Source organism: Bos grunniens, chromosome 2 (genome assembly GCF_055505025.1).
Source record: "Bos grunniens cultivar Pamir isolate PY7600 chromosome 2, Bosgru_T2T1.0, whole genome shotgun sequence".
NCBI lineage: Eukaryota > Metazoa > Chordata > Mammalia > Artiodactyla > Bovidae > Bos > Bos grunniens.
The window spans coordinates 136,198,954-136,224,255 of NC_141166.1; the positions used below are offsets into that span (position 1 = coordinate 136,198,954).

Here is a 25,302-nt window from a genome sequence, read left to right on the forward strand (position 1 = left end):
AGGTCTTTGGCTTAGGGTCTTCCCACTTTTCTAGTGTAAACGTCTGTTTACTCTCCTTGAGTAATTGACACTGACATCATTAATGACAGATTATCCTCTCATCCTTTGCTTTGAAATTCTTGCTTTGAAATAAAGTTTGACTGTTAAGAATATAGGTACAAGAGAAACTATGATATATTTTTTCCATTCTTTTTACTGTTAACCTACTAAAAAAAAGTTCCTGGTAGGCAACATATAGTTGGATTTTACTTTTTAATTTTTTCTCTGGGACTCTCTAATTGGGGTGTTTACTTCACTCACATTTAATGTGATTATGAATGTATTTGTTTTCAATCAGTATCCTGCTGTTTGTTTTGTATTATATTAGTCCTAGCTGTTTATTGTTTTTTTCTGCTCTTTTTCTGCCTTTCTTTGAATTAATTGTTCTTTTTGATGTTGTATTTTCTTCTTTGTTTTCTTTGAGCTTTAACTTTTTGTGTTACTTTAGTGGTTGTTTTAGGAATTATGCACCTTTAATGTATCATAGTCTGCCTTTAGCTGATTCCCTTGTAGCTCAGTAGGTAAAGAATCGACTGCAATGCAGGAGACTCAGGTTCGATTCCTGGGTGGGAAAGATCCCCTGGAGAAGGAAATGGCAACCCACTCCAGTATTCTTGGCTGGAGAATTCCATGGACAGAGGAGCCTGGCAGGCTACAGTCCGTGGGGTCGCAAGAGCTGGACTCAACTGAGCGACTGCACCAGTGCCACCTGCAGGTGGGGTCACACTGTTTCATGTGCAGTGTGTGCCTCTCGCGGTGATACATCTCTGCTTCTGCCCTCCCGGCCTCAGTGCTACTTTGTTATGCCTTTCTCTGTATGTTGTAAATGTTACAGTTGTTTAAATCAGTTTTTTTAAACATCAGGTTATCTATTTAAATGAGTTAAAAGAGTATCTCTGTATTTACTCACACAGTTACTCTTTCCAGTGTTCTTCATTTCTTTGTGGAGATCCTTTTTCCATCTGAATCACTTTTCTTCTGCTTGAAGAAATTCCTTTTTTATGTCTTGTCAGCTCAGATGTGCGATTCTTCCTTTCAGCTTCTTATGGCTAAACTAGGCATTATTTTGCTTCATGTTTGCACCATATTTTAGCTGACTATATAATTTTTGGTTGACATTGTTTTCATTGAGAATTTGCTGTCATTCTTATCTTTGTTCTTCTGTACATAGCATGTCTTTTATCTAAGACTGCTTTTAGGATTTTCTTTTTATTTCCCTGGTTTTTATTTTCATGGTTCAAGCACTTGTGGTTCATGGTGCCTCTTAGATCTCTTGAGTTTTAAGTTTTCATCCATTTTGTAAAATTGTCGGTCACTGTTCTTCAAAAAAATTTTTTTCGCTGTACCTTTGGGAAGTCTAGTTCCATGTGTATTAGGACTCCTCAAGTTGTTCCACAGATAAATGACATTGTTCATTTTTAAACTGTTCTTTCTGTTTCACATGAATAGTTTCTGTTGCTGTATCTTCACATGCACTCGTCTTTGCTTCATTTTCATATGCTGTTAATGTTACTATTTAAATCTCAGACATCTTAGCTACTTTTCTAGAAATTTGATTTATTTTTTTTTTTTACGTCTCTGATTCTCTTTTGAACATATGTAATACAGATATAAGAAGGTAATCAGACATCTTAGCTACTTTTCGAGAAATTTGATTTGCATATTTTTTTTATCTTTTATGTCTCTGATTTTCTTTTGAACATATGGAATACAGATATAAGTATTTCAACTTAAGTTGTCTGCTGATGGTAATATCTGTGTCAGTTCTGGATTGTTTAGATCGATTTTTCTTCTTGAGTTGAGTGGTATTTTCCTGCCTTTCTTCCAACATGGTAACTTTTAGTTTGATGCCATACATTGTGAATGTTGCTGGAGATTTTTATGCGTCTAGTGAATCTTCTTGAGCTTACGTACAGTTAAATTACTCTCAAAACAGTTTGATCCCTTTGGACCTTTGTTTTGGATTTGTTAAATGGATTCAGAGCTGATACTATTGTGGGACTAATAATTCCCTACCACTGAGTATTTCACCCAGTGCCTTGTGAATGATGAGGTCTTCCCTCTAGCTGATGGGAACAGGCAGTAGCTGGGACCTCTGTGTTCTCCTAGTCCTTTCATACAAGTTCTTTCTTTGTCTCTGAGTCATGCCCATTTATGAAGGCGTCTTATCTGGATGAGTGAGAATGCCTGCATATCTCCAGGGCACTCTCTGTGCAACTTTTCCCTCTTATCCTGTCCTGTGAACTTTGCCCACATTGGATTCCCTGGTGCTGAGCTCAACCTCCTCTTCTCACAGAGACCACTGGGCTCCATCTGGTTCTCTCCCTGTAATCAGGCCTGGGAACTCTCAGGGCAGTGGGCTGGAACTTGCTAATACTGTATATGGTGAATATACTATCTTCTCACCATTGTTGTGGATTTTTTTTGTTTTTGCTTTACATTTCATCAATAAGTAAATATAGATAGTTATCATAGTATTGTCATGGCTTATATATGTATAGCGTAAATTGTTGTAAGTACATTTTGCAAAAGCATTTACATTTTTTTGTAGTTATAGCAAACCTTCGCTATAGATGTTTGTTTTTAAACTATGTGAGATTATTGGTGAAACTAATATTTAATCTGTGAAATAGCAAAATGCAGATTGCAGTGTGCTTTGAAATGAAATGGAAAGGTCAAATTATAGAAATAGAGCAAACTCTGATCTTAAAAATTGAAGCCAGTTTTATTTTACTTTTCCAGGTGTGCCTTCTGATGCTGACTCTTCTCCTGCCAGTAATAAAATCAATGGTGCAAATAATTCTAAACCAAATCGCCCTTCTCTTGCCAAGATTCTCCTATCATTAGATGGAAATCTGGCCAAACAACAGGCCTTATCTCATATACTTACAGCATTGCAAATCATGTATGCCAGGTAAGCTTGTTTGCTAGCTTTTGAAATCCCACAATTATGTAAACTTTAGGTTTTTGTCCTTTTTTGACGGAGAATGTTTGTTACTGTTTTTAAATACTGTGAGTTTTAGGTCATACACCCTTTGATAGTGAATGATGGTATCTTTATGCTTTTCTTTAATGGAGGTTGAAATATGAATTAGAAAATCAAGTTGAAGAACATTTTCATTATTCTTTATGGCCAATAAGCTTTATACCTGTTTTGGGAGGAAGAATTAGTTGATGCTTATATACAGTAATGTTTAAGATAGTTGTCATCTCCTTCACTCTTGTTAAGGCAGAGATTTGATAGTGTTGTCTTTTCCTCCATTTTGCTGCTATTTTCATGCAGACTACATAAATGGCCCATCAATCATTGTATTGTGGTTATGTACATGATGAATAGAAATAAATACTTAGGGACATTAATTTAGACTAAAGGCTAACTTAGTCGTTGAGAGGATATTTAATCTTCACTGCCTTGTGTGAGGCACCTTTGGTATCTGGCTTGCAATAAACACAAAATCACTGTGGATGGTGACTGCAGCCATGAAGTTAGAAGATGATTGCTTCTTGGCAGGAAAGCTATGGCAAACCTAGACAGTATATTAAAAAACAGAGACATCACTTTGCCAACAAAGGTCCATATAGTCAAGGCTATAGTCAGAGTCTTTCCAGTAGTCATGTACAGATGTGAGAGCTGGACCGTAAAGAAGGCAGAGCACTGAAGAATTAATGCTTTTGAACTGTGGTGCTTGAGAAGACTTGAGAACCCCTTGGAGAGCAAGGAGATCAAACCCGTTAATCTTAAAGGAAATACATTCTGAATAATCATTGGAAGGACTAATGCTGAAGCTTTAATACTTTGGCCGTCTAATGTGAATTCCAGCTCACTGGAAAAGACTCTGGTGCTAGGAAAGCTTGAAGGCAGAAGGAGAAGAGTGCAACAGAGGATGAGATGGTTGGATGGTATCACTGATTCAATGGATGTGACCTTGGGCAAACTCCAGGAGATAGTGAGAGACAGGGAAGCCTGGTGTGCCTGCTGGCCATGGGGTCGCAAAGAGTTGGATATGACTTAGTGACCTAACAACAAAAAAACCCAAATTATCCTTAGACTCTTAACAACCAAGATTTCTCAGAGAAATCCAGAGGCTTATTCTGGTCTGATTTTTATGTTGGCAGTTTTTCACCTGTTATCACTGTGGTCGTTCAGTAAATAAGATTAGGAGTAAATATTTTAGGCAATAGATACATAGTAATAACATTCAATATTTTTCTAAAACTCTCTTTTTATAGTTATTCTGTAATAATGAGGGAATCCTTCAGTAAACAGTTGCCCTGCCCCCTGACTCTGCCATCCTGCAGAGGTAGATTCAGTTCACCACAGGCCTGGCTTTCTCTCCTGACAGAGACACCGTGGTTGGGGCCCTGATGCCGGCTGGCATGGTTGCCCCGGTGGAGTGTCCTTCCTTCTCCTCCTCTGCACCTGCTTCTGACGTATCTGCCATGGCCAGTCCCATGAATGGAGAGGAGTGTGTGCTGGCTGTTGATATTGAAGACAGATTGAGTCCAAATCCATGGCAAGAAAAGAGAGGAGAGGTAAAAAATGGTAAAGCAGTAAAGCAGTGTTTGATTAGGAAGTGAAAGGTAGCTCATTTGTGTCTTATAAAGTACAAGTCATTCTTTAATTTAATTCAGAATGTTTTTGTGTCTACTACTATGATTTTTGGCTTGAATTAGTATTCTGTTTAAAAGGAGTCTTGTAGTGTATAGATGAGAATATTCTTTTAAAAAGTTGCTAAGTACACCACGCAGTTGTTCATCTATAATGCTGAAACTTGAACACTGTGAAAACTAAAGGTTTTTGTATTTATTTTGGGGAAAAGCCCAGCTTGGAGAGATGTGAGCTCATTTTAGTTGTTTTCATGTGATTGCTTGTGAATATTAATAGGTTTTCCTGGGAACATGAATATGCTTAACTTTGCAGGGCTGTCCCAGATTGCACTGGAGGTGGTAGCTGGTAATATAAATGTCTTGTTATCTCTGTAAAATCTTGCATATTCCAGATGACCTAAGGGGTAAGTAAGCCTTTTGGAGTTAGAAGGGAAGTGTGCCATGTTGCCAAGTTTCTCGTTTTTCTTCTTCATTTTCAAACTAGATTATCTCTTCTGAGGATGCTGTGACCCCTTCTGCAGTGACCCCATCAGCTTGCTCAGCTTCTTCTCGGCCGTTTATCCCAGTAACAGATGACCCAGGAGCTGCCAGCATCATTGCAGAAACCATGACCAAAACCAAAGAGGTCAGGGGGTTTTCTTCTTTAATGGTTTATTTTGAAATAATCTTAAATGTACACTCAAGTTGCAGAAATATTTCCTAGACATAGAGCATGGCATACTCCTTTGTACTGTCTACCTGGATTCTCCAATTGTGAGTGTTTCTAAACTGTTGGTGGGAGAGCTGCATGGCATAATCCCAGCCTTCCTTAAAGCTTCAGAGTGTGCTTCCTAAGTATCAGGACATTGCCACTGATCAGGGACTATTTTCTGCTCCAGAGACCGACTCAGATTTTGCTCATTACGGGTCTAGATCCTGCCCAGGTGTGAGGGTTACCTCTTTTTGTATTCAATATGGAACCATCCTTAAGTTCCTCTTTTTATAAGAAATGCCACAAGAATGATGCAGAGTTCTTTTCAGTGCATTCTTTTGAGGTGTGTGCATTGTTGATTTGCTGCATCACAGGTGATATTAATTCTTATTTGTTAAGTTTGTCTACAAGATTTCGCTATTGGAAGTTAATAAATTTAAAAAAAAAAGCATGTTTATAGGTATTCCTGGGGAGATAATTTACTTTGGGACTATGTTACTAGCTTATCCCTCATTATGTTTTCATCTGCCAGTTTTTAGTATCTCTTGATAATTCCATCTGGGTCCATTACTACTGTGATAATTGTCAAATGGTGATTTTTCAGATTTCATCATTCCTTTTGGAATACCATTGTTGCTACTCTTCAGTAGGGAAGAACTTTCCCTCTTCATCTCATCTTTCTGTGGGTATATATTCATGGAATTCTATTTTACTCAAATAATGACTTATATTACTATCATCATTTGACACCCAAATTGTCCCAGACTTGGCCTTTGGTAGGCCTTTCCATCTGGTTTGTCTTTCTGATGTGCCCCCATATTTCTTTGAGCACTTTACTTTATAGCACAGTCAGTTTAGCTCAGTCGCTCAGGCCTGTCTGACTCTTTGCAACCCCATGAACTGCATGACTCCAGGCTTCCCTGGCCATCACCAATACCTGGAGCTTGCTCAAACTCATGTCCATTGAGTGGTGATACCATCCAACTATCTTATCCTCTGTCGTCTCCTTCTCCTGCCTTCAGTCTTTCCACCATCAGGATCTTTTCCAGTGAGTCAGTTCTTCACATCAGGTGGTCAGAGTATTGGAGCTTCAGCTTCACTATCAGTCCTTCCAGTGAATATTCAGGACTGGTTTCTTTTAGGATTGAATCTCTTTGCAGTCCAAAGGACTCGCAGAGAGTCTTCTCCAACACCACAGTTCAAAAGCATCAATTCTTCGGTGCTCAGCTTTCTTTATGGTCAACTCTCACATCTATACATGACTACTGGAAAAACCATAGCTTTGACTAGGTGGACCTTTGTTGGCAAAGTAATGTCTCTGTTTTTTAATATGCTATCTAGGTTGGTCATGACTTTTTTCCAAGGAGCAAGCGTTTTTTAATTTCATGATTGCAGTCACTATCTGCGGTGATACAGGGCCCCCAAAAATAGTCTCTCACAGTTTCCATTGTTTCCCATCTATTTGCCATGAAGTGATGGGACCGATGCCATGATCTTCATTTTTTGAATGTTGAATTTTAAGTCAGCCTTTTCACTCTTCTCTTTCACTTTCATCAAGAGGCTCTTAGTTCTTCTTTGCTTTCTGCCATAAAGATGGTGTCATCTGCATATCTGAGGTTTTTGATATTTCTTCCGGCAATCTTGATTCCAGCTTGTGCTTCATCCAGTCCAACATTTTGCATCATGTACTCTGCATTTAAGTTAAATAAGCAGGGTGACAATATACAGCCTTGACATACTCCCTTCCCAATTTGGAACCAGTCCGTTGTTCCATGTCCAGTTCTAACTGTTGCTTCATGACCTGCATACAGATTTCTCAGGAGGCAGGTGAGGTGGTCTGGTATTCCCATCTCCTTAAGAATTTTCCAGTTTCTTGTGATCCACACATCAAAGGTTTTAGCATAGTCAGTGAAGCAGAAGTAGATGATTTTCTTCAATTCTAAGATCTAGCAGATGTGGCAATTTGATCCCTGCTTCCTCTGCCTTTTCTAAATCCAGCCTGTACATCTTGAAGTTCTCAGTTCATGTACTGTTGAAGCCTAGCTTAGAGAATATTGTGTATTACTTTGCTAGCATGTGAGATGAGTGCAGTTGTGCAGTAGTTTGAACATTATTTGGCATTGCCTTTCTTTGGGATTGGCATGAAAACTGAAAACTGACCTTTTTCTAGTCTTGGCCACTGCTGAGTTTTCCAAATTTGTTGGCATACTGAGTGCGGCACTTTAACAGCATCATCTTTTAGGATTTTAACTAGCTCAACTGGAAGTCCATCACCTCCACTAGCTTTGTTCATAATGATGCTTCCTAAGGTCCACTTGGGTTCTCACTCAAAGATGTCTGGCTCTAGGTCAGTGATCACACCATCATGGTTATTTGGGTCATTAAGATCTTTTTGTATAGTTCTTCTGTGTATTCTTGCCACCTCATCTTAATAGCTTCTGCTTCTGTTAGATCCATAGTGTTATTTTTCTTTATTGAGCCCATCTTTGCCTGAAATGTTCCCTTGGTATCTCTGATTTTCTTCAAGAGATCTCTAGTCATTCCCCCATTCTATTGTTTTCTTCCATTTCTTTGCATTGATCACTGAGGAAGGCTTTCTTATCTCTCTTTGCTATTCTTTGGAACTCTGCATTCAGATGGGTATATATATATATTTTTTCCTCCTTTGCCTTTCATTTCTCTTCTTTTATCAGCTATTTGTAAAGCTTCCTCAGACACTGTTTTGCCTTTTTACATTTCTTTTTCTTGGGGATGGTTTTGATCATGGCTTCCTGTACAGTGTTACAAACCTCCTTCCATAGTTCAGGCAGTCCGTCTGTCAGATCTAATCCCTTGAATCTATTTGTCACTTCCACTGTTTAATCATAAGGGATTTGATTTAGATCTTATCTGAATGATCTAGTGGTTTTTTCTACTTTCTTCAGTTTAAGTCTGAATTTTGCAATAAGGAGTTCATGATCTGAGCCACAGTCAGCTCCCCATCTTGTTTTTGCTGACTGTAGAGCGCTTCTCTGTCTTTGGCTGCAAGGAATGTAGCCAAATGGTGATGTCCGTCTGATTTTGGTATTGATTATCTGGGTGATGTCCATGTGTAGAGTCAGCTCTGGTGTTGTTGGAAGAGGGTATTTGCAATGACCAGTACATTCTCTTGGCAAAACTCTGTTACCCTTTTTTGTATTCCAGGGCCTAACTTGCCTGTTGGATTGCTTTGCTATTTTGTGAAGGACTTTTGCACCTATATCTTCTCCTGATTTGCATTAAAGCATAATACTGGCCTCCTAGATGAGTTAGGCAGTGTTCCTCTTCTGTTTGTTGGGAGAGTTTGTGAAAGATTGGTGTCAATTCTTTAAATATTTGGTACAATTTTCTCTCTTTGAACATACTCTCATTATTCTTTTATTTTGTTGTTTCCTGCACAACACAGAATTCTAGGTTCATCAAGATGTTTTGTGCTGCACCACAGAAATCCTATTTCTCCAAAAAATCATGGTTCTTTTTCTTGGAGAATGGTATTTCAAAGCCAAGATCTGAAATATCTTTGGTTTTTTATGGCGGGAAGTGCAGTTCATCTCCTTTCTTACTGGGCAGAGCTAGAAAATACGTGTGTGTATATGCTTTCAATAAGTTACGCATTTAATATTTACTTTGGTATATACCTACATATATTGAAAACCACTGATTCACAGCAGGACAGTCAGTACTAATAACTGCACAGGGTTCATTCTAGTTCCTTCCTTTTCTGTATTGATCATGCTCTTCTCTCAGTGAGGAATCTGGCTCCTGCTATTGACAGTTTAATAACTTCCCCTCAGTTAGCTGCCTTCTCATTTGGCTGTCTCTCCTCACGCATATGGATATCCTCCTTCCCCTGCATAGCTTCTGGCACTCAAAACCAGTCTGCCTGTGCAGGGATGACCTTTCATCCTGCTTGACCCACTCCTGTCCCCAATGCCAGCTGGCCCAAAGCAGGAACACTTTCCACTTGGCTTGGCTGTGTCACATTGCGGCCTCCCCTGCCTAACCCTCCCATTGTGGACGACCTCCCAAGCCTACTCAGGTGCTCCTTATCCCAGGCCATCTCATCCTGCTCACATGGTCTCCAGCATATTCCAAGCATATATTTTCAATTACATTTGGAACTCTTGATTTATTATGCTGTCACTAGTGTCAAAAATAAATGCTATGGAAAATATTCATAACCTGTAGTAATAAGAAAGTTGATATTTGTAAATTAGATGTCTGGACTCAACTTGTGATATTTGGCAATCTCCTAAGGTGAGGTTTTAATGCAGAAATTAATCTGAATTATTCAAAATTTTTTCTTTTAGGTAGAAGAAAGATGATATAATTTCTTTCTTACAAATTTATTTATGAGGCATAGGCATTATACAGATTATAGCCTGAAATTACTATCATTTCAATTTTGTTTGAGTCATTAATAACAGGAAAGTAATTTTCATGTTAGTTTTGGGCACGGAATCCGCCTGCTAATGCAGAAGACACAAGAGATGAGGATTTGATCCCTGGGTTGGGAAGATTCCCTGAAAGACTACATGGCAACCCACTCCACTATTCTTGCCTGGGAAATCCCATGGACAGAGGAGCCTGTCAGGCTATACAGTCCATGGGGTCACAAAAGAGTCAGACATGACCTAGTGACTAAACAACAGCAAGGTTATGTAGCTAGTACTAGTGATTATATTTTCAGCAGTTCCTTTGGATTTGTTCTCTATTTTTTTTTTTAAACAACCCCACCAAAAAAATGTTTGGTATTGTTTCAAATAAGACCAAAGATGTTATATATGATTAATATATTCTACTGAATGTTTTTGCTGGCCTTCAGTGAATGAGATTCTGGAGTGTCTTCGTTTCTGATGCACTTCACTTGCTGATTCCCTGTGTCTTCACTTGAAGGTGGGAGTAAGGTCTGTTTCTTTTAAGGGAGAAACCATGCTCCTGCCTCAGAGCTATGGTTTCCAGGGCCAACTTGAGCATTGATGGAATCTGCACAATTCCCAAACAATTGTTCGGATCACATTCCCCTAAAGATTCCTAAGTGGGGCTTGTGCTTTCCCTGGCTTATTTCTGTTTCTGAAAACCACTGACAGTGATTTCGCTGAGATCCAGAAAGCAAGAGAGAAGAGAAGAGACACTTGTGGCATCTTGTTCTTTCCCTGGAGAGCTGGCCTCTGCCTAAGAAACAGAAAGGGCTCGGGTCTCTGATACCCACTCCCTCTAAGCTTAGCAGCTGTTGGATCTCTCTGTTACTTTATGTAAGCCAGACCCCACTGCCAGCCTTCAAGAGGCTCCTCTGTGGTGGCAGCAGGTTGTGGGGTGATTGTCCTGGGCAGGAAACCCTCATGACGTGGGATTGTGACGGGTCAGTGATGCTGTCACAGGCAAACAAGCAATTCCTTTTTCTGCTGATGTGGAAAGAGGTAAATAATCACAGGTGTGGTTTGTTTTAACTGACATTCTGTGAATGAGAAGTAAAAGGGGAGTACTGAGAAGACTGTTTATTTTCTTCTTAACAGTACCTAAGGAACAAGAGATTATGAGCAATGTTTATATGTCAAAAAGTCTGTTACGTAATATTCTGAGAAAGAATTATGAAGAGGATCTAGGCAAAAGATGTAAAAGTATAGTGTACAGATGCAGTTGATAGAAGACTCCGAAACATACCCTGTGTTGGTAGATTTTACATGGTGAGATTTCATTTGAAGTCTCCCCTTGAAACACGACCTCAGATATGAAGTTGGTCACAGTATATATTGTCGTTTCTTTATAGTTTAGGCATTCCTTTTGACAGCTACTGTTGGTAATTTGTAAAATAGTTGATTGATTTTGAAAGCATAGTACAAGGTGGTGTAGATTTAGGGGCTTCTTATTTCTTATTCTAGTATTTCATGGTTGTAAATAGCTTAGAAGGTTCCTTATTCGTCATTAGTAATCATGTATCCTTTGAGTTCTTGACTGTTTGTCTCTTAATATATGATTCCTCATTTTAATTGTTGAACTTTTTTAGGATGTTGAAAGCCAGAATAAAGTGTCAGGCCCAGAACTTCAGTCCTTGGATGAATTCACTAGTTTGTTGGTTGTGGACGACACGCGTGTCTTGGTGGACCTGCTCAAGCTGTCTGTGTGTGGCCGGGCAGGGGACAAGGGCCGGGACGTGCTTTCAGCGGTGCTGTCCGGCATGGGCACCGCCTACCCACAGGTGAGCTGCAGGGGCGTGGGCTGAGCTGCAGGGGCGTGGGCTGGAGGCGCTGCAGCCGTCTTGTGCTGCAAGGAATTCTGGTGAAAATGAGTCCCTTCTCTGCCATCTGTGCTGAGTTGCTCCTCAGTTTGCCTTATAACATTGTTTTAATATTTTAGAATTTAGAAATTTCTAGTTTTTGCAAAGTCAGATCTGCCAAATTTTCTCATTTATGGCTTCTGGATTTTGTATTATGCTGTAAATACGGTACGAGCATGACATTGTTTAAGAAATCCTCTCAGGTTTCTTTTAATCATTTTTGTTTTCGTTATTTTTTTATTGGAATATAATTGCTTTACAATGTTGTATTTTTGTTACACAAACATCATGAATCAGGGATATATATTTATATATATGTCCTCTCCCTCTTGAGCTTCCCTCCCACCACCTCATCCCACCTCTCTAGGTCACCACAGAGCACCAAGCTGAGCTTCATTTGTTATTATATTTACCTTTTTGAACCATCTGAAATTTATCTTGATATAGGGGATAAAGTAGGGATTCAGCTTTACTTTTTCCTAGACGGCAAACATGTTGCAACAACACAGTTTATTGACTAAATCCATCTTCTTCCCAGTGACTTGAAGACCACTCTTATTGTAGTGTAAACTGTACTTATTTGGGTCCTTTATAGACTTTTTTTGGTTCCATTATGCTAGTTTTTATGCTTTAATATCAGAGTATTTTAACTATTAACTATTTAAAGTAGGTTTTACTGTTTGGTAGCATGGGTTCTGCAGTATTTTCTGCCATGATGATGATCTGTACCTGAGCCATCCAGTGTGGTGACTCCTAGCCACGTATGGCTCTTGAGCTCTTGAAGTGTAGCTAGTGCACCTGAGGCACTGATGTTTTCATTGTATTTCACTGTAAGTTCGAACAACTGCATGTGGCTAATGTATGGTATCAAGTCAATATCATATCAGTGTACCTTAGAAGTAGAACTCATCAGTTCTGAAGCCCTTGGGCATCCTTGGGGACACCTGTTGCTTACCAGCAGCCCCCCTCCGCCTCTTCAGAGCGGGCTGTGTCAGGAGTGACGCCATATGCCCTGTGCAGTTGTGTCGCCTGGGTTTGATTTCCATACCACCACCAAAACCATAGTGTGCTTAGGAATGGGTGAGCGTTCTTGAAATCCTAGTAAATGATTTGGTAGATACTTTAGGGGCTTGTTGTTTCTTAATCATATTCAGGAAGAACTGAAAGGTTATAGGTTTCCTGCTTCGTAGTTTTTTGAGGCAAGTTACTTGGCATAATTCTGAGAGATTAAATCAAGGTGAATTTCCATAAGGAAAATATTAATGTTTTTACAAGTGTATTGCATTTGTGAGAGGAAAGGATGGAATGAGAATGTGGATTTAAAGTAATAATACGTAGAATTTGTTGTAAACATATCTTCCAGGCCCTGTTCTTGGTGCATTCTCTTAGTACAGAGCACAGGCTTTCCCTTTGTTTACAGATAAGAAAACTGAACCTCTCAGTGGTCGTTACTCCCTCAAAGACACTCAGGTGTCTGGTGGATGGGAGAGATGATTGTAAACTCTTGAGGACAGAACCACATCTATGACCCCTCTGTCACCCTCTTCTCAGAGTTTATTTGGCTCTCCTGGGGTATTGGCTGTCTTTGCAGAAGAAGGTGTTAAAGCCCAGAAAACCCCTGCTAGGCTGTGCATTAGGAGTTAGATGACATCAACATCTCAAATTCAAGGGGAGACAGAAACAGAGATGGGGGTTTTCTTCCAACTTCCCTGGCCAGTGGCAGGATGCTACTCTTATGCCCCATCCTGATCTAGTATTTGAGACTTTTTAAACAAGAGAAACTTTTGTTTTCATAATTATAAAACCTAAATTATGGCAATGATTATAGTTTGTCATTAATGAAACTTCTTACTAAGATAACCTTTATTATCTAAATACAAGGAAAAATAGATTAAAATAATCATTTCTGAAAGAATAGAGAATGGTCTCATTAAGTTTTTCTAAGTTTAAAAACTTTGGAAGTTAATTACTGTAACAGTGTATTGTTTGTTTTTAAAATAGTAATCAAAATATAATCACTAGTATTGACCATTTAAATGGTGTGAGTCACTAAAATTTTGAAATGAAATCCGAACATTATGGATTGTTGGGCTGTATGGTGTGGGGGCTGAGCCTAAATGTCTTGGGTCAGGAGACACCCCCGGTTGTCTCATGTCCGGTGCTGTCTACCACCGTTCAGCCTGGACAGCTGGGTCGTTCCTCTCCATTCCTGTCCCTCTTGCTTGACCCCCATGCCTTCTAGGATTTTGGTCATTTTTACACCTTCTGCTGCTTGCTTGAAAGTTTTGTTCCTGGGCAGATTTTCCTCACTAGGACGTACCCTTGCCTTGACGTGAAGAGAAAGTGCTGAGATCACGGGCATTTCATCACTTGGCGTGTATTGGGTGTTTTGTGTGTAGGTGCTTCCTTATTACTTGTACATAGATCTCTCCAAGCTTCACAGCACCCCTGTGAGCTCTGCTATCATGATTTTATTGGTGAGGAAACCGAGCCCTGATTTACACTAGATTTCTCAAACTCCCAAGCTCTCCGTGCCCCCGTCCCTGTGGAAAGAACTGAACCGGGCAGGCATGCTGATGTCTTCCTGCTTTGTCCCCTGCTTCCCCCCACAGGTGGCAGATATGTTGTTGGAGCTCTGTGTCACCGAGTTGGAGGATGTGGCTACAGACTCACAGAGTGGCCGCCTGTCCTCTCAGCCTGTGGTGGTGGAGAGTAGCCATCCCTACACTGATGACACTTCGTCCAGCGGCACAGTGAAGATACCAGGTACTGAGGGCTGGCCCCAGGGAGGACACAGGGGTCATATAAAAGCTGCCTGTAGAACAGCTCCATTTCTGCCATTGCATCAGTCGAAGTAGCCATCCTTGTTTTACATTAAAAAAAAAAAGGGACAAAATTGCTTTAGAGTCACTTTCCCCACCTTTTCTAGAAACCTCACTTACCCAAAACATGATACAGGAAACTATGCAGAGTAGATGTTTAGCTTAATGCTTATTAGGTGGATACCTTAGTTGCTGAAACTCAGATCTAGAAGCAGTCTTGTGCCTGTGCCCAGAAGCCCTCCATGTGTCGCCCCCTCTAATGTGACACTGTCCTGGCTTGTATTTCTGGACAGTTTCTATTACCCAAGTGTGCATTCTCATCTTAACTCTCTTAATTAAACAGTTTCCATCTTTTAAGTATCTTTTAACCAGTAGTTTCTTCCTTTTTTTTCAATAATTCATCCCTTCTGCACTTTCACCTGTTCCTCCGTCCCGTCTTTCTACAGATTACCCCTGATTCATCGGCCTGATTAGTTCAGCCAGTCCCTCTGGCTGGACCATTAGTGTTTGCGATCCAGCATCTGGAAGCATCTAGTATCTGCTTGTCTTTACTTTTGTGATGGTAGCGGCTACTGATGCTCATTACCTGAGGCCATTAAGTCCATTGGTGGTTGCAAAATGGTGCTATTCTAATTATTTCATTTCTTATTTATTATTTAGATTACATTATATAGGGACATTTTCCCTGATCCTTTGGTTGGTTACCCAGGAGTACTGTTTGTATAAGAAAGGCAGGATAAAAGCTTGATTCTTCTCTTCTTTTCACATTTTCATGAGAATGAACACATCATTCTTTGAAGGTGACCAGTTATTTTGGGGTTTTTTTTTTGGCTGTGCCTCATAGCTTGTGGGATCTTAGTTTCCTGACCAGAGACTGAACCCAGACTGACAGATGGGGAAAGCACCAAGTCCTTAACACTAGATAGTCAGAAAATTACCTGTTTTTTCTTTTATATCATGAACCCATGGATTTGCACATGTGTGATGGGCTTTAATCCATTGTGACTATTGTCCTGTTGAAGCTCAGATTATCGCGTCTCCAGACGTTGAGCTCCCTGTTGTATTTGGCTCTTGGCAGTGCTTCTTATGGTCCAGTGGTAACTTCCTTGTAGTCTGATAAGACAAGATGCTTCAGGCTTGTCATGTAGTTTCTCCTCTCCACCTGGAGTCTACCCTGGTGTCTTTTAGTGGAGATGGCATTTTAGATCACTGGGCTGTTGTTGTTTCTAGACTTTTTCAGCGAATAGAGATAGGGTAAATGAGTGGACAGTCTCACTGACTGACTGACCGACTTTCTTTTGAGTTCATAATGGTATGATAGATCCAAATTCAGAACTACACGTTTCTATTTATACTTAACCTCTTCTGTTCCGTCTTTGTTTCTTTTCTCCCCCCAAATCCTGGTTCTAAGACAGAGGAATGATAGAATTAGAATATCTTATAATTATGTACTTGCTTTATCCCACATCACAGGCACAAAAGACTCAGGGTACTAGTCTGACACTACCAGATATGTATATGGTTACTGAAAATAGTTAACAAAACTTTGTCTTGGTTTCTTGCTCTCTTCATTGTTGAAATTTGATTAGCTTGGTGATACTATAAATCCCAGAGCATAACAGCTATTGCATAGTCTGCTTTCTTCCTGTTAATCTTCATTTAGTTCTAGTTGTCTCCTTTCTTACTATGATTGTCTGAAGCTCACTCTCTTGTCAATTCCTCAGCAAGGCTCAGAGGATGACAGTCCTGACATGAGTCAGCTTGTTCTAAAAGTTGGTTGCCCACATTTGAAAGTTAGTTTTATTGAATAGCATATTTTCCTCCTGTAAAAGTTTGTTGTTGAAAGTGTTATAAGTGACATTCTCAGATAAGGGTTTGTGCCCCTTTAAAATGTTGAATAGTTTTGAGTCTTGTCTTTCAGGACAGTTTTTTTTGCATTACAGTTTGTGGTATTTGTTTGCAACCTTGTTTCAATTTTCTTTTTCATGGATATGTGATTGTTATCTTGTGTTGGATGCCTTTAGAGTCAATATTGGCTACTTCCTTTCCTCCTGTTTGTCTCAAAGCATATCTGTTGTGTTTATTTGCCCCTATGTTCTTTGTAATTTAATTTTCATTTCTGAAATTTAAAAAATTGTTTACTAAACTTTATCATTTAGTGTTTTCTTCTAATTCCTATTTATATTTTTCTTTCATATCATGTATCATTTTCCTAATTTCTTTTAGCTTGGTTTGAAATAATAGATTACATTTTTCAAGTGTTTTGTGGGCACATCTTTCTGGCTTGCCTTCATTGTCTATAGGAGAATGTTATTCTACTCTTTTTCTCTCTTTTGTAATAATAACTTTATATTGTATTTGACCTTGATAATTTTATCCTGATTATTTTTATGTGAAATTAATTTTCTTAAACTTTTAGAATGAGATGGGATTTATAAAAGCTTCTTTAACTTTGAACTCTTACTCTCTCATAGTAGAAATTAAACAAAAGGTAATTCCACTCAGCAGTTACCTAAGACAAAGTCTAGTGTACCTCTTCCTGTTTCTGTTTCTCTTACTTGATATCCAGTCTGCCTGCAAGTCCTAACATTTCTACTCTAAAAGTGTATTTCAGATTCAGCCATTTATCACCATTCTGAATCATTCTGGGCCTAATCATCTAGTTTCACCTTGTTTATTATACTAACTCATATACTAGTATAATATAAATGTTCTGCTTCTACTTCTCACCTTCTGTGTCTCCCAGAATCAGCTCCTTACATGACAATCAGAGAGAGAGATTCTTTTAAAGTGAGTCAGAATATACTGGTGCTCTGCTTAAAATCTGCCAGTGCACTCCTGTAACCTTAAAATAAGACTCAGATCCTTGATGATGGCCTGTGCAACTTCCCATGAACCTTGTTTGCCTCTCCAACAGCATTCCCTTCCTCTTCACCTGTCTCTCCTGGGCCCTCCACATCATCTTTTATGGTGGCCCTTAAATATGTTCCAGGAATAGGCCATTTGTCTCACTTTGTACTTGCCATCTGCCTGAAGTACTATTCTCGTAGGCAGTTAGTTACGGGTTTCTGATCATATCTCCCTTGTGGAGGGAATCCTTTCCTTGCTACACTAGAACAGCCTTTTCCAAATTTTGTTTCGTAGATGTCCTTCTTCAAATCAGTTATACTTTGTGACATTTAACAGACATCACCTGTTTCTGTCTTATGCTAGAATAGGGACTAGCTGGAGTTAATGTTATATACAAGGGATGAGAGTGGAAATCCTTACCTTGTTCCAGTAGAGTGAATACATATCATTCTCTTAGCATTAGGTATGTTAACAATAGGTTTTTCATACATGCCTTTATCAAGTTGAGGAAACTTTCTCTTCCTAGTTTGTGGGGGAAATTTTATCATGAGAGCGTGTTGGATTTTGTTAAATGATTTTTCTGTGTATTGACATACTGTTTTCTATATTAATCCTTTATTAGTATGGCATGTTATATGAATCAGTTTCTGGATATTAAACTTGTATTGCATTTCTAGACAAATCATAATTGCCCACAATGTATAATCTATAGTATATGTTGCTGGATTTGGCTTGCTAATATTTTGTTAAGGATTTTTTGACCTATTTTCATGAATAGTGTCAGTTTGTGGCTTTCCTTTCTTTTTATTTTTTTATTAAAAACTAAAATTTATTTATGTAGCTTTCCTTTCTTGTAATATCTTGATCTCATTTTGATATTAGAGTAATACTGGCTTTACAGATTGAATTGCAGCATGTTCCCTTCTCTACTCTCTGAAAGAGTTTTTGTAGGGTAGGTATTCTTCTTCCATAAACATGAAAACATATTTACAGAATATGTTTTCTGTATAAAATATAGCAAAAGTAAAAATGAAAACTCCCTCATTTGTATCTCCTCTATTCTCACTGCTATAGCACTCTACTTCTGACATTAGACATGTGAGGGTTTCCACACATCATGCAGCTGTGCAAAATCAGCTGGTGTCCTGCAGTTTAACTCAGTCCTGACACTAGGTTAATGGCTTAAGTCCCACCAAGATGGCACCCACTTCAAATGCCAGTCAGAAGTGAAGTTCAATTGATTTGCTATAGCACCTCACAGAACTCACAGAAGCATTTACTTATGTTTATTAGTTTATTGTAAGTTCAGTTCAGTTCAGTCGCTCAGTCATGTCCGACTCTTTGCCACTCCATGGAGTTTATTATAAAGGACATGAGAAAGAATACAGATGAACAGCCAGATAAAGAGGTATATAAGAGTTCAAGATGGTAGGTAGTCTTGTTGAAATCTTCTGTATCTTTACAGATTTTTCTCTCTATCTGTCCTGTCAGTTGTTGAAGGCTAAATTTTGAAATCCCCAGTTGTAATCGTGGATTTGCTTACTTTTTTAATTTATATTTGTTTTTTTGTCGTGTGTTTTGGGGCTTTGTTCAGACCTAAAAGAAGCAGAAGAGGCTAACAGGAGACAACAAGAATACACAGAACTATACAAAAAGGTCTAAGGACCCAGAGTCATTGTTATCATATTTTCCTTTGTTATCATGTTTTCACTGTTTTTGTGAATTCTTTGAACATATTTATTATAGTTTTGAAGTCATTGCCTACTCGGTTCAGCATCTGGCCCATTAGGGTCAGTTTCTGTTGTCTGATTTTCTTCCCGCGTATGGCTCACATTTTTCAGTGTTTTTGCATATCTCATTATATTTTGTTGAAAACTTAGACATTTTAGATTCTGTTGTGACACTTGGTTTCTGAGTTTTTAAAAAAGACTTGTAATTGTTGCTGGGTTTCTATGGTGGTTTTGTGTATTTATTTTGTAAGATGCCTGGAATTACTCTCTAAAATCTCTTCCCTGCGTCACATATTCACTGATATCCTAGCTTACTTTATAATTCTGATTTTTGTTCTCTAGCCTGACTTTTAGGGTTTGTTCCATCTGCTTAATTTAGCCTGCTCATTTCCCCATCTGTGGATGGATCTCTGTGGGTGGAAGCAAGGGAGGGCATGGAAGTCAGTGTTTTGGCAGTTTTCCTGTGTGTGTGTGTGCGTGCGCGCAAGTGCATGCACACATGCACACACACATGCACATGCACACCCAACTCTCCGTTTTCTTGAGGATATGTGCCTCAAGTCACCCAGGCCTCCATGACGTCCTCATTGAGCCCTTCTCTGTTCTCTGACTTCCAGAATCTTCTTGTTAGATTTCTGGCTAGTTCTCATGTCTGGCACCCGCCCAGCCACACCAGATTCTTAAGCCAGCAAAGACGCAAGCTTTTCTGTATGTCCTCAGTTACCCTCCCCACTCTCTGACTTTTAGGATCTCTGCCCAGGCACTGCACCTGCTTTGCACCAGTTAGCATGTCACTGGAGACAGAGTCGCATCCTGGTAAAGCTGAGCTGCAGCCGCACAGGGCAATCCTAGGCGAGAACACATAGGCTCTCACTGTCCCTACCTGAGTTGGGCAGTTTTTCCGTGAATGAACTCTTCTCGGCTTGTTGTTCGCCTTGAATTGATTTGAAGAGCCCTGGAATCATTGTTTCTTACTATTTTGAGTGATTTTATAGTTGTTTTGCCAACCTTTTCCCTCCACCGTAACCCAGGTCATAGCCTTCACTGATTCTTTTCTAAGCTAATTTGTCCCAGAGAAGACTCTAGATCTAATGCTAAATTCTTGGTGGACATGATTTTATATGGCTTTTAAAATGTGGGGGAGCAGGATAATAAAGCTTGGTCGTCTGGTTAGGGCTATAGCATGAAAATCTTTCCAGAAGTGAGACCACAAAACTAGTTGGCCAAGTGAGAGTGTCTTCAATTGTTTCATCATGGGTGAAATATTTTGTGGGAGGCAGAGTTGGAGTGAGAGGAATCCTTCTTTTTTGAGGTTAGTTCTTCCTTTCTGCTTTTCGTTGGCTGTTGCACATCATTTTAGACTCACTGCTTCTGTGTGGTATGGTTTTGGCCCTGTCTGTGGTATGTTGACTGGGAGCGTTACCTTGTTTTTGTACCTACTTGTCCTCCAGGTGCAGAGGGACTCAGGGTGGAGTTTGACCGGCAGTGCTCCACCGAAAGGCGCCATGACCCTCTCACAGTTATGGATGGTGTCAACAGGATTGTCTCCGTGCGGTCAGGTAGGAAGAGGAGTTGAGCTTGCTTTTGTAGAAACCATTAGCACATTACTGCTTCATTCTCACGTGCGACTTCACGAGAGAACAATAAGTGACCTAACTGCAAAATACAGTAGGTTTTATCTGTTTTCCCCTGTGCTTTCAGTAAGATGATTTATTAAGTGATGCATGTACCTCCCCACCAATGGGTGGGACTACTGGTGTCCAGTATGACTGCTGGTCCTTCTTGGGGGCACTGGTTGTCGGGAGGGTCCAGTCTCACCTAGACAGTGGAGATGGTGCTGTAAGATGTTTGGGATTGTCAGACTCATGCACGGTAAAGGTTGACATACTACAAGGCTTCTTAAAGGTTTTATTTTTTAATTGATTGCTGTGAGGAGTTAGGCTCCCCTCTGAGTAAGTGTTGTGTGCGCGTGGTGGACAGTACTGGAGTAGATGGGAGGGGTCTCCTTTGGGCCTCTCCCTGCTCTGATGTGCTCCGTGAGATTGAGCAAGAGTGAATCACTCTGTCTGGGGGCTTGATAAATGCCCTTCACTGTGTTTTTTAGAATCATCAGTGCAGGTGTATGTGTGTCTGTGTGTGCAGATCTCTTAAGGTATCTTTATTCTTCGTCTGGAGCCAGGGTCAACAAATGTTTCCTAACATAACTACTCCCCTCTGCCTTTGTAGCAAAGGCAGTCACAGACCAAATATAAATGATGGGCCTGGCTGTGTGCCAGTAGAATTTTACTCACAAGAGGTTACTTTGGATGAAGTGGTATCACAGATGAGCATGGATTTTTTTTTTTCTGACAGTTTGACAGATGTCACTGTAGTATGCAGTAGTGTTCTGACATGTTTCCAGTTTCTCTGCTTCCAACAGGATCCCTTCCAGGCTACTCCCACACTGCTGCCTGATGGCTCCTCTAAGTGGAAGCTCATTTGGGGTGGCACACTGTAAGCTTGTCTCCCCAGCTCCTCTCCAGGGCACCCCAAGCTCTGGCAGGCTACTCTCCTCTTTCTGGAGAGTGGCTCATGTGTGCTGAACCGCCCCTGTGCTTCAGTGGGGGCCCTGTGTCTCTGAACACTTGCTTCCCCTTTGAGGAAGATGGAGGCTTTCTCTTTGGCTGCCTGGGTACTAACCATTGCATCAGACCCTCTCAAAGAAACTTCTGTAGGCCCTGACCCTGGTGTGAGCACGAACTGGCTCTGTGGGCCTCTCACATAGCATTGTGGTCGTGTTTGAGTGTCTTCTGTTGGGGCACTGCCTACCTGTCCTCTGCTTCCCAGTTGCTTGCTGCAGTGTGAGCTGAAGGCCTTGGTGTGGACGCACCTGGGCAGTGGGCTGGAGGAGCCAGCTGTCATTCAGACAGGATGTGAGTGACTTTGTATCTAAGGAAGTTGATGTTGATCTGATGAGGGGTAAACCCACCACCAGTGTGCTTTTGTCCCCCAGGCCGGGAGTGGTCTGACTGGTCCAGCGAACTGCGCATCCCGGGGGATGAGTTGAAGTGGAAGTTCATCAGTGATGGGTCTGTGAATGGGTGGGGCTGGCGCTTCACAGTCTACCCCATCATGCCAGCTGCAGGTGAGGAGGGGGGTTGGTGATCCAAGCAAGGGAAATACACACGAATTTTCACTTGGTGCTTGTAGTCTACCTTCTGTTGTGTTGGGACCCAGCACTGCCCAAGGCCCCACCACATCAAGGCTCAGAACTGCATGAGCTGCTTCACTTTCTGGCTGTTGGGATGTGGCTCTCTGTTTTCACCCAAAGTCTTCCAGCTGTTGCTGGTTGCGGTTCTTCAGCCGTGTGAGATCTCAGGTGAAATGTCAGTGTGCGGAGCGTAGTCACGTGACACGACAGTGGTGCAGCCCTCTAGCCGTGGCATCCATGTGGATGACGCACTCAACTTTGGGTGAATCTCCTTGTGGGGTAGCTGTTGCCCTGCCCAACAAGGGGACATTTATAATTACCTTTCTTCAGGCCCTAAAGACCTACTTTCTGATCGCTGTGTCCTCTCGTGCCCGTCCATGGACTTGGTAACTTGTTTGTTGGACTTCCGGCTCAACCTTGCCTCAAACAGAAGCATCATCCCCCGCCTTGCAGCGTCCCTGGCAGCTTGTGCACAGCTGAGTGCCTTGGGTAAGTGGCACCTCTGTTGTCAGGCCTGTCTTACTTCTTGAGAAGAATGGTCATCCTCTGACTTTTCTGTCTTCTCGTTTCAGCTGCCAGTCACAGAATGTGGGCCCTTCAAAGACTGAGGAAGCTTCTTACAACTGAATTTGGACAATCAATTAACATAAACAGGCTACTTGGAGATAATGATGGGGAAACAAGAGCTCTGGTATGAAACATTACATTATAGTTTCTAGTTGTGTGACCCTTTGGGACTAAAATGTTGCTTTAATTATTTTAACTTCCTAATCACAGAAGAGTTGGGAAATTTCACATAGGACTAAGACAGCCTTTCTTGCATTCAGACTCCCTTTATGTTGCTATTATACTGAGTGCAGGCTGGACTTTGATTATAGAAACAGCCCCATGTAGATGGCTATGAGAATAGCTTTATGAGTCTAACTCACCACATCCCCTTTGTTTTGATGAAGTAGTTATTGTTAAAAGAATGCTTATCTTAACCATGTTGGAGATGGAGGTTTCTGAAGCAGAAATTCCTTTCTGGTTCCCTGGGAGAACTGTTTTTGTTATACTGAAATTAAGACCAAATATTCTGAAGTGAATTTTCATGCTCTTCTTTTTAATTTCAGTATTCATTGTGTCTTTTTAGATTTTTTCCCCCATTTATAAATATCAATCACTTGTTTTAGGGGAGAATAGTATCAGTATAATTAAACATTTGACTCATAGAAACAAAACACTCAACTCAACTCTCCTGAAATTGGTTTCCTAGTATGGGCTATAATTTTGTTGTTTTCTTAAAAGAGTTTTTCAGGCAGTGCTCTTGCTGCTTTGGTGAAAGGCCTTCCAGAAGCTTTGCAAAGGCAGTTTGAATATGAAGATCCTATTGTGAGAGGTGGCAAGCAGCTACTGCACAGCCCATTCTTTAAGGTAATTCTTGGCTTGTTTTGAGGTGGTAAGAGAACCACAGAGAGCTGTCAAGTACAGTACATCAAATATCAGGCATCCCTGAGGACAGGTATAGGTACTGAAGGTGAATGTGAAACAGTTTCAAGACTGTGTGGTCTAAGCTCTTGTGCTTTAATAACAGTGTGCTTTTAGATGCTTTTACTTAGGTGGCAAGTATTGTAGCCGTGGTCTGATCTGGGTTCCTGTTGTCAGGTGTATCACTAGGAACTGGGTAGGAATAATCCACATCATTGGTGATGCCACGCCCCTTGCTGGGCATGTGGCAGTTATCTGGAGTGAGGAATTGTGAAGGAACACCCACAGAGAGCCTGCATGGGGGCTGTCTTTGGCATGCAGTGCTGGTGAAGTAGAATGTTCGCTGTGTCTGAGTATCCCTGTGTTGTTAATTTTTGCTGGCTGCAGGTACTAGTAGCTCTTGCTTGTGACCTGGAATTAGACACGCTCCCTTGCTGTGCTGAAACACACAAGTGGGCTTGGTTCCGGAGGTACTGCATGGCCTCCCGTGTTGCTGTGGCCCTGGACAAGAGAACGTCGCTGCCCCGTCTGTTTCTCGATGAGGTATTGTACCTTATTTTGGAACCTCTTTAGGGATGCAAAGTGTCTTCTTTTATAGTGTAAAAAGATGCCAGTGTTACAAGATAGTAACATCTGTCTTGGCAAGGAATATCATAAAAAAAGAAGCACATAGTTGAAAATGAATAACACTGAATTTCAGTTAAAGTTTGTTTTTAGTAAAGATATAATGATACTGCCTAGACGTTTTAAAATACCTTCAATGTAATGTAGTCTTGGTTTTGATTATTAACCCTAAAATCACAATGTTGGCGTTCCCTCATTTTCTTGGTTGGGAAGACCTCCTCTCCTGTCTTCTTGCCTTAGTATTATTTGTTTTATTCCTGAGAGATGAGTGCTTGATTTATAATCTCATAATAATATTGTCCAGGTGGCTAAGAAAATTCGTGAACTAATGGCAGATGGCGAAAACATGGACGTTCTCCATGAGAGTCACAGCATTTTTAGAAGAGAGCAAGATGAACAGCTTGTGCAGTGGATGAACAGGTTGACTATAGCCAAAACAAGAATTAATATTGTCTCTGGGAGGATGGTGCTTAACATGGAGTTCTTCCCATGTCAATTGTTTTTTAATGTTTGTTACAGGCGACCAGATGACTGGACTCTTTCTGCTGGTGGCAGTGGAACAATTTATGGATGGGGTCATAATCATAGGGGTCAGCTTGGGGGCATTGAAGGTGCAAAAGTTAAAGTCCCTACACCATGTGAAGCCCTTGCAGCCCTCAGACCTGTGCAACTAATTGGAGGAGAGCAGACGCTCTTTGCAGTGACAGCTGATGGGAAGGTAAGAAGGTGTATTTTCTGTCACACTGACATCGAAACTGCGAGACAGCTGTGGCTAGAGGGCAGTTGAGTTCATAGTGTGTATAAGGATTGTGTACTAAAACATTATCTCAAGATTAATAGTATTCATGGTATACTGAAAGCAGTATGCCATAAATTCTATAGTGTTTCTGTATAATCTTTAATGTATTCTATGATTTTAGAATTTTTTACTTTGAAATGCAGCATACATACAAAAGTGTATTATAGTTATTTGCATATCAGTTCAT

At 40.5% G+C, this 25,302-nt stretch overlaps 1 protein-coding gene across 9 annotated transcripts in view; it reads left to right on the forward strand.

The window, feature by feature from the left end:
- HERC2 (HECT and RLD domain containing E3 ubiquitin protein ligase 2) overlaps positions 1–25,302 on the forward strand; it is a 235,206-nt gene that overhangs the window by 170,242 nt on the left and 39,662 nt on the right. For all 9 annotated transcript variants that reach the window (XM_086363170.1, XM_086363210.1, XM_086363152.1 and 6 more), the window contains 13 exons: positions 2,782–2,953; positions 4,383–4,572; positions 5,132–5,272; positions 11,364–11,555; positions 14,246–14,399; positions 20,487–20,594; positions 22,028–22,159; positions 22,556–22,714; positions 22,798–22,916; positions 23,513–23,638; positions 24,080–24,235; positions 24,621–24,736; positions 24,836–25,034. In XM_086363170.1, coding sequence (XP_086219296.1) covers positions 2,782–2,953; positions 4,383–4,572; positions 5,132–5,272; positions 11,364–11,555; positions 14,246–14,399; positions 20,487–20,594; positions 22,028–22,159; positions 22,556–22,714; positions 22,798–22,916; positions 23,513–23,638; positions 24,080–24,235; positions 24,621–24,736; positions 24,836–25,034 — 1,964 coding nt within the window. The remainder of the gene's footprint in view (positions 1–2,781; positions 2,954–4,382; positions 4,573–5,131; positions 5,273–11,363; positions 11,556–14,245; positions 14,400–20,486; positions 20,595–22,027; positions 22,160–22,555; positions 22,715–22,797; positions 22,917–23,512; positions 23,639–24,079; positions 24,236–24,620; positions 24,737–24,835; positions 25,035–25,302) is intronic.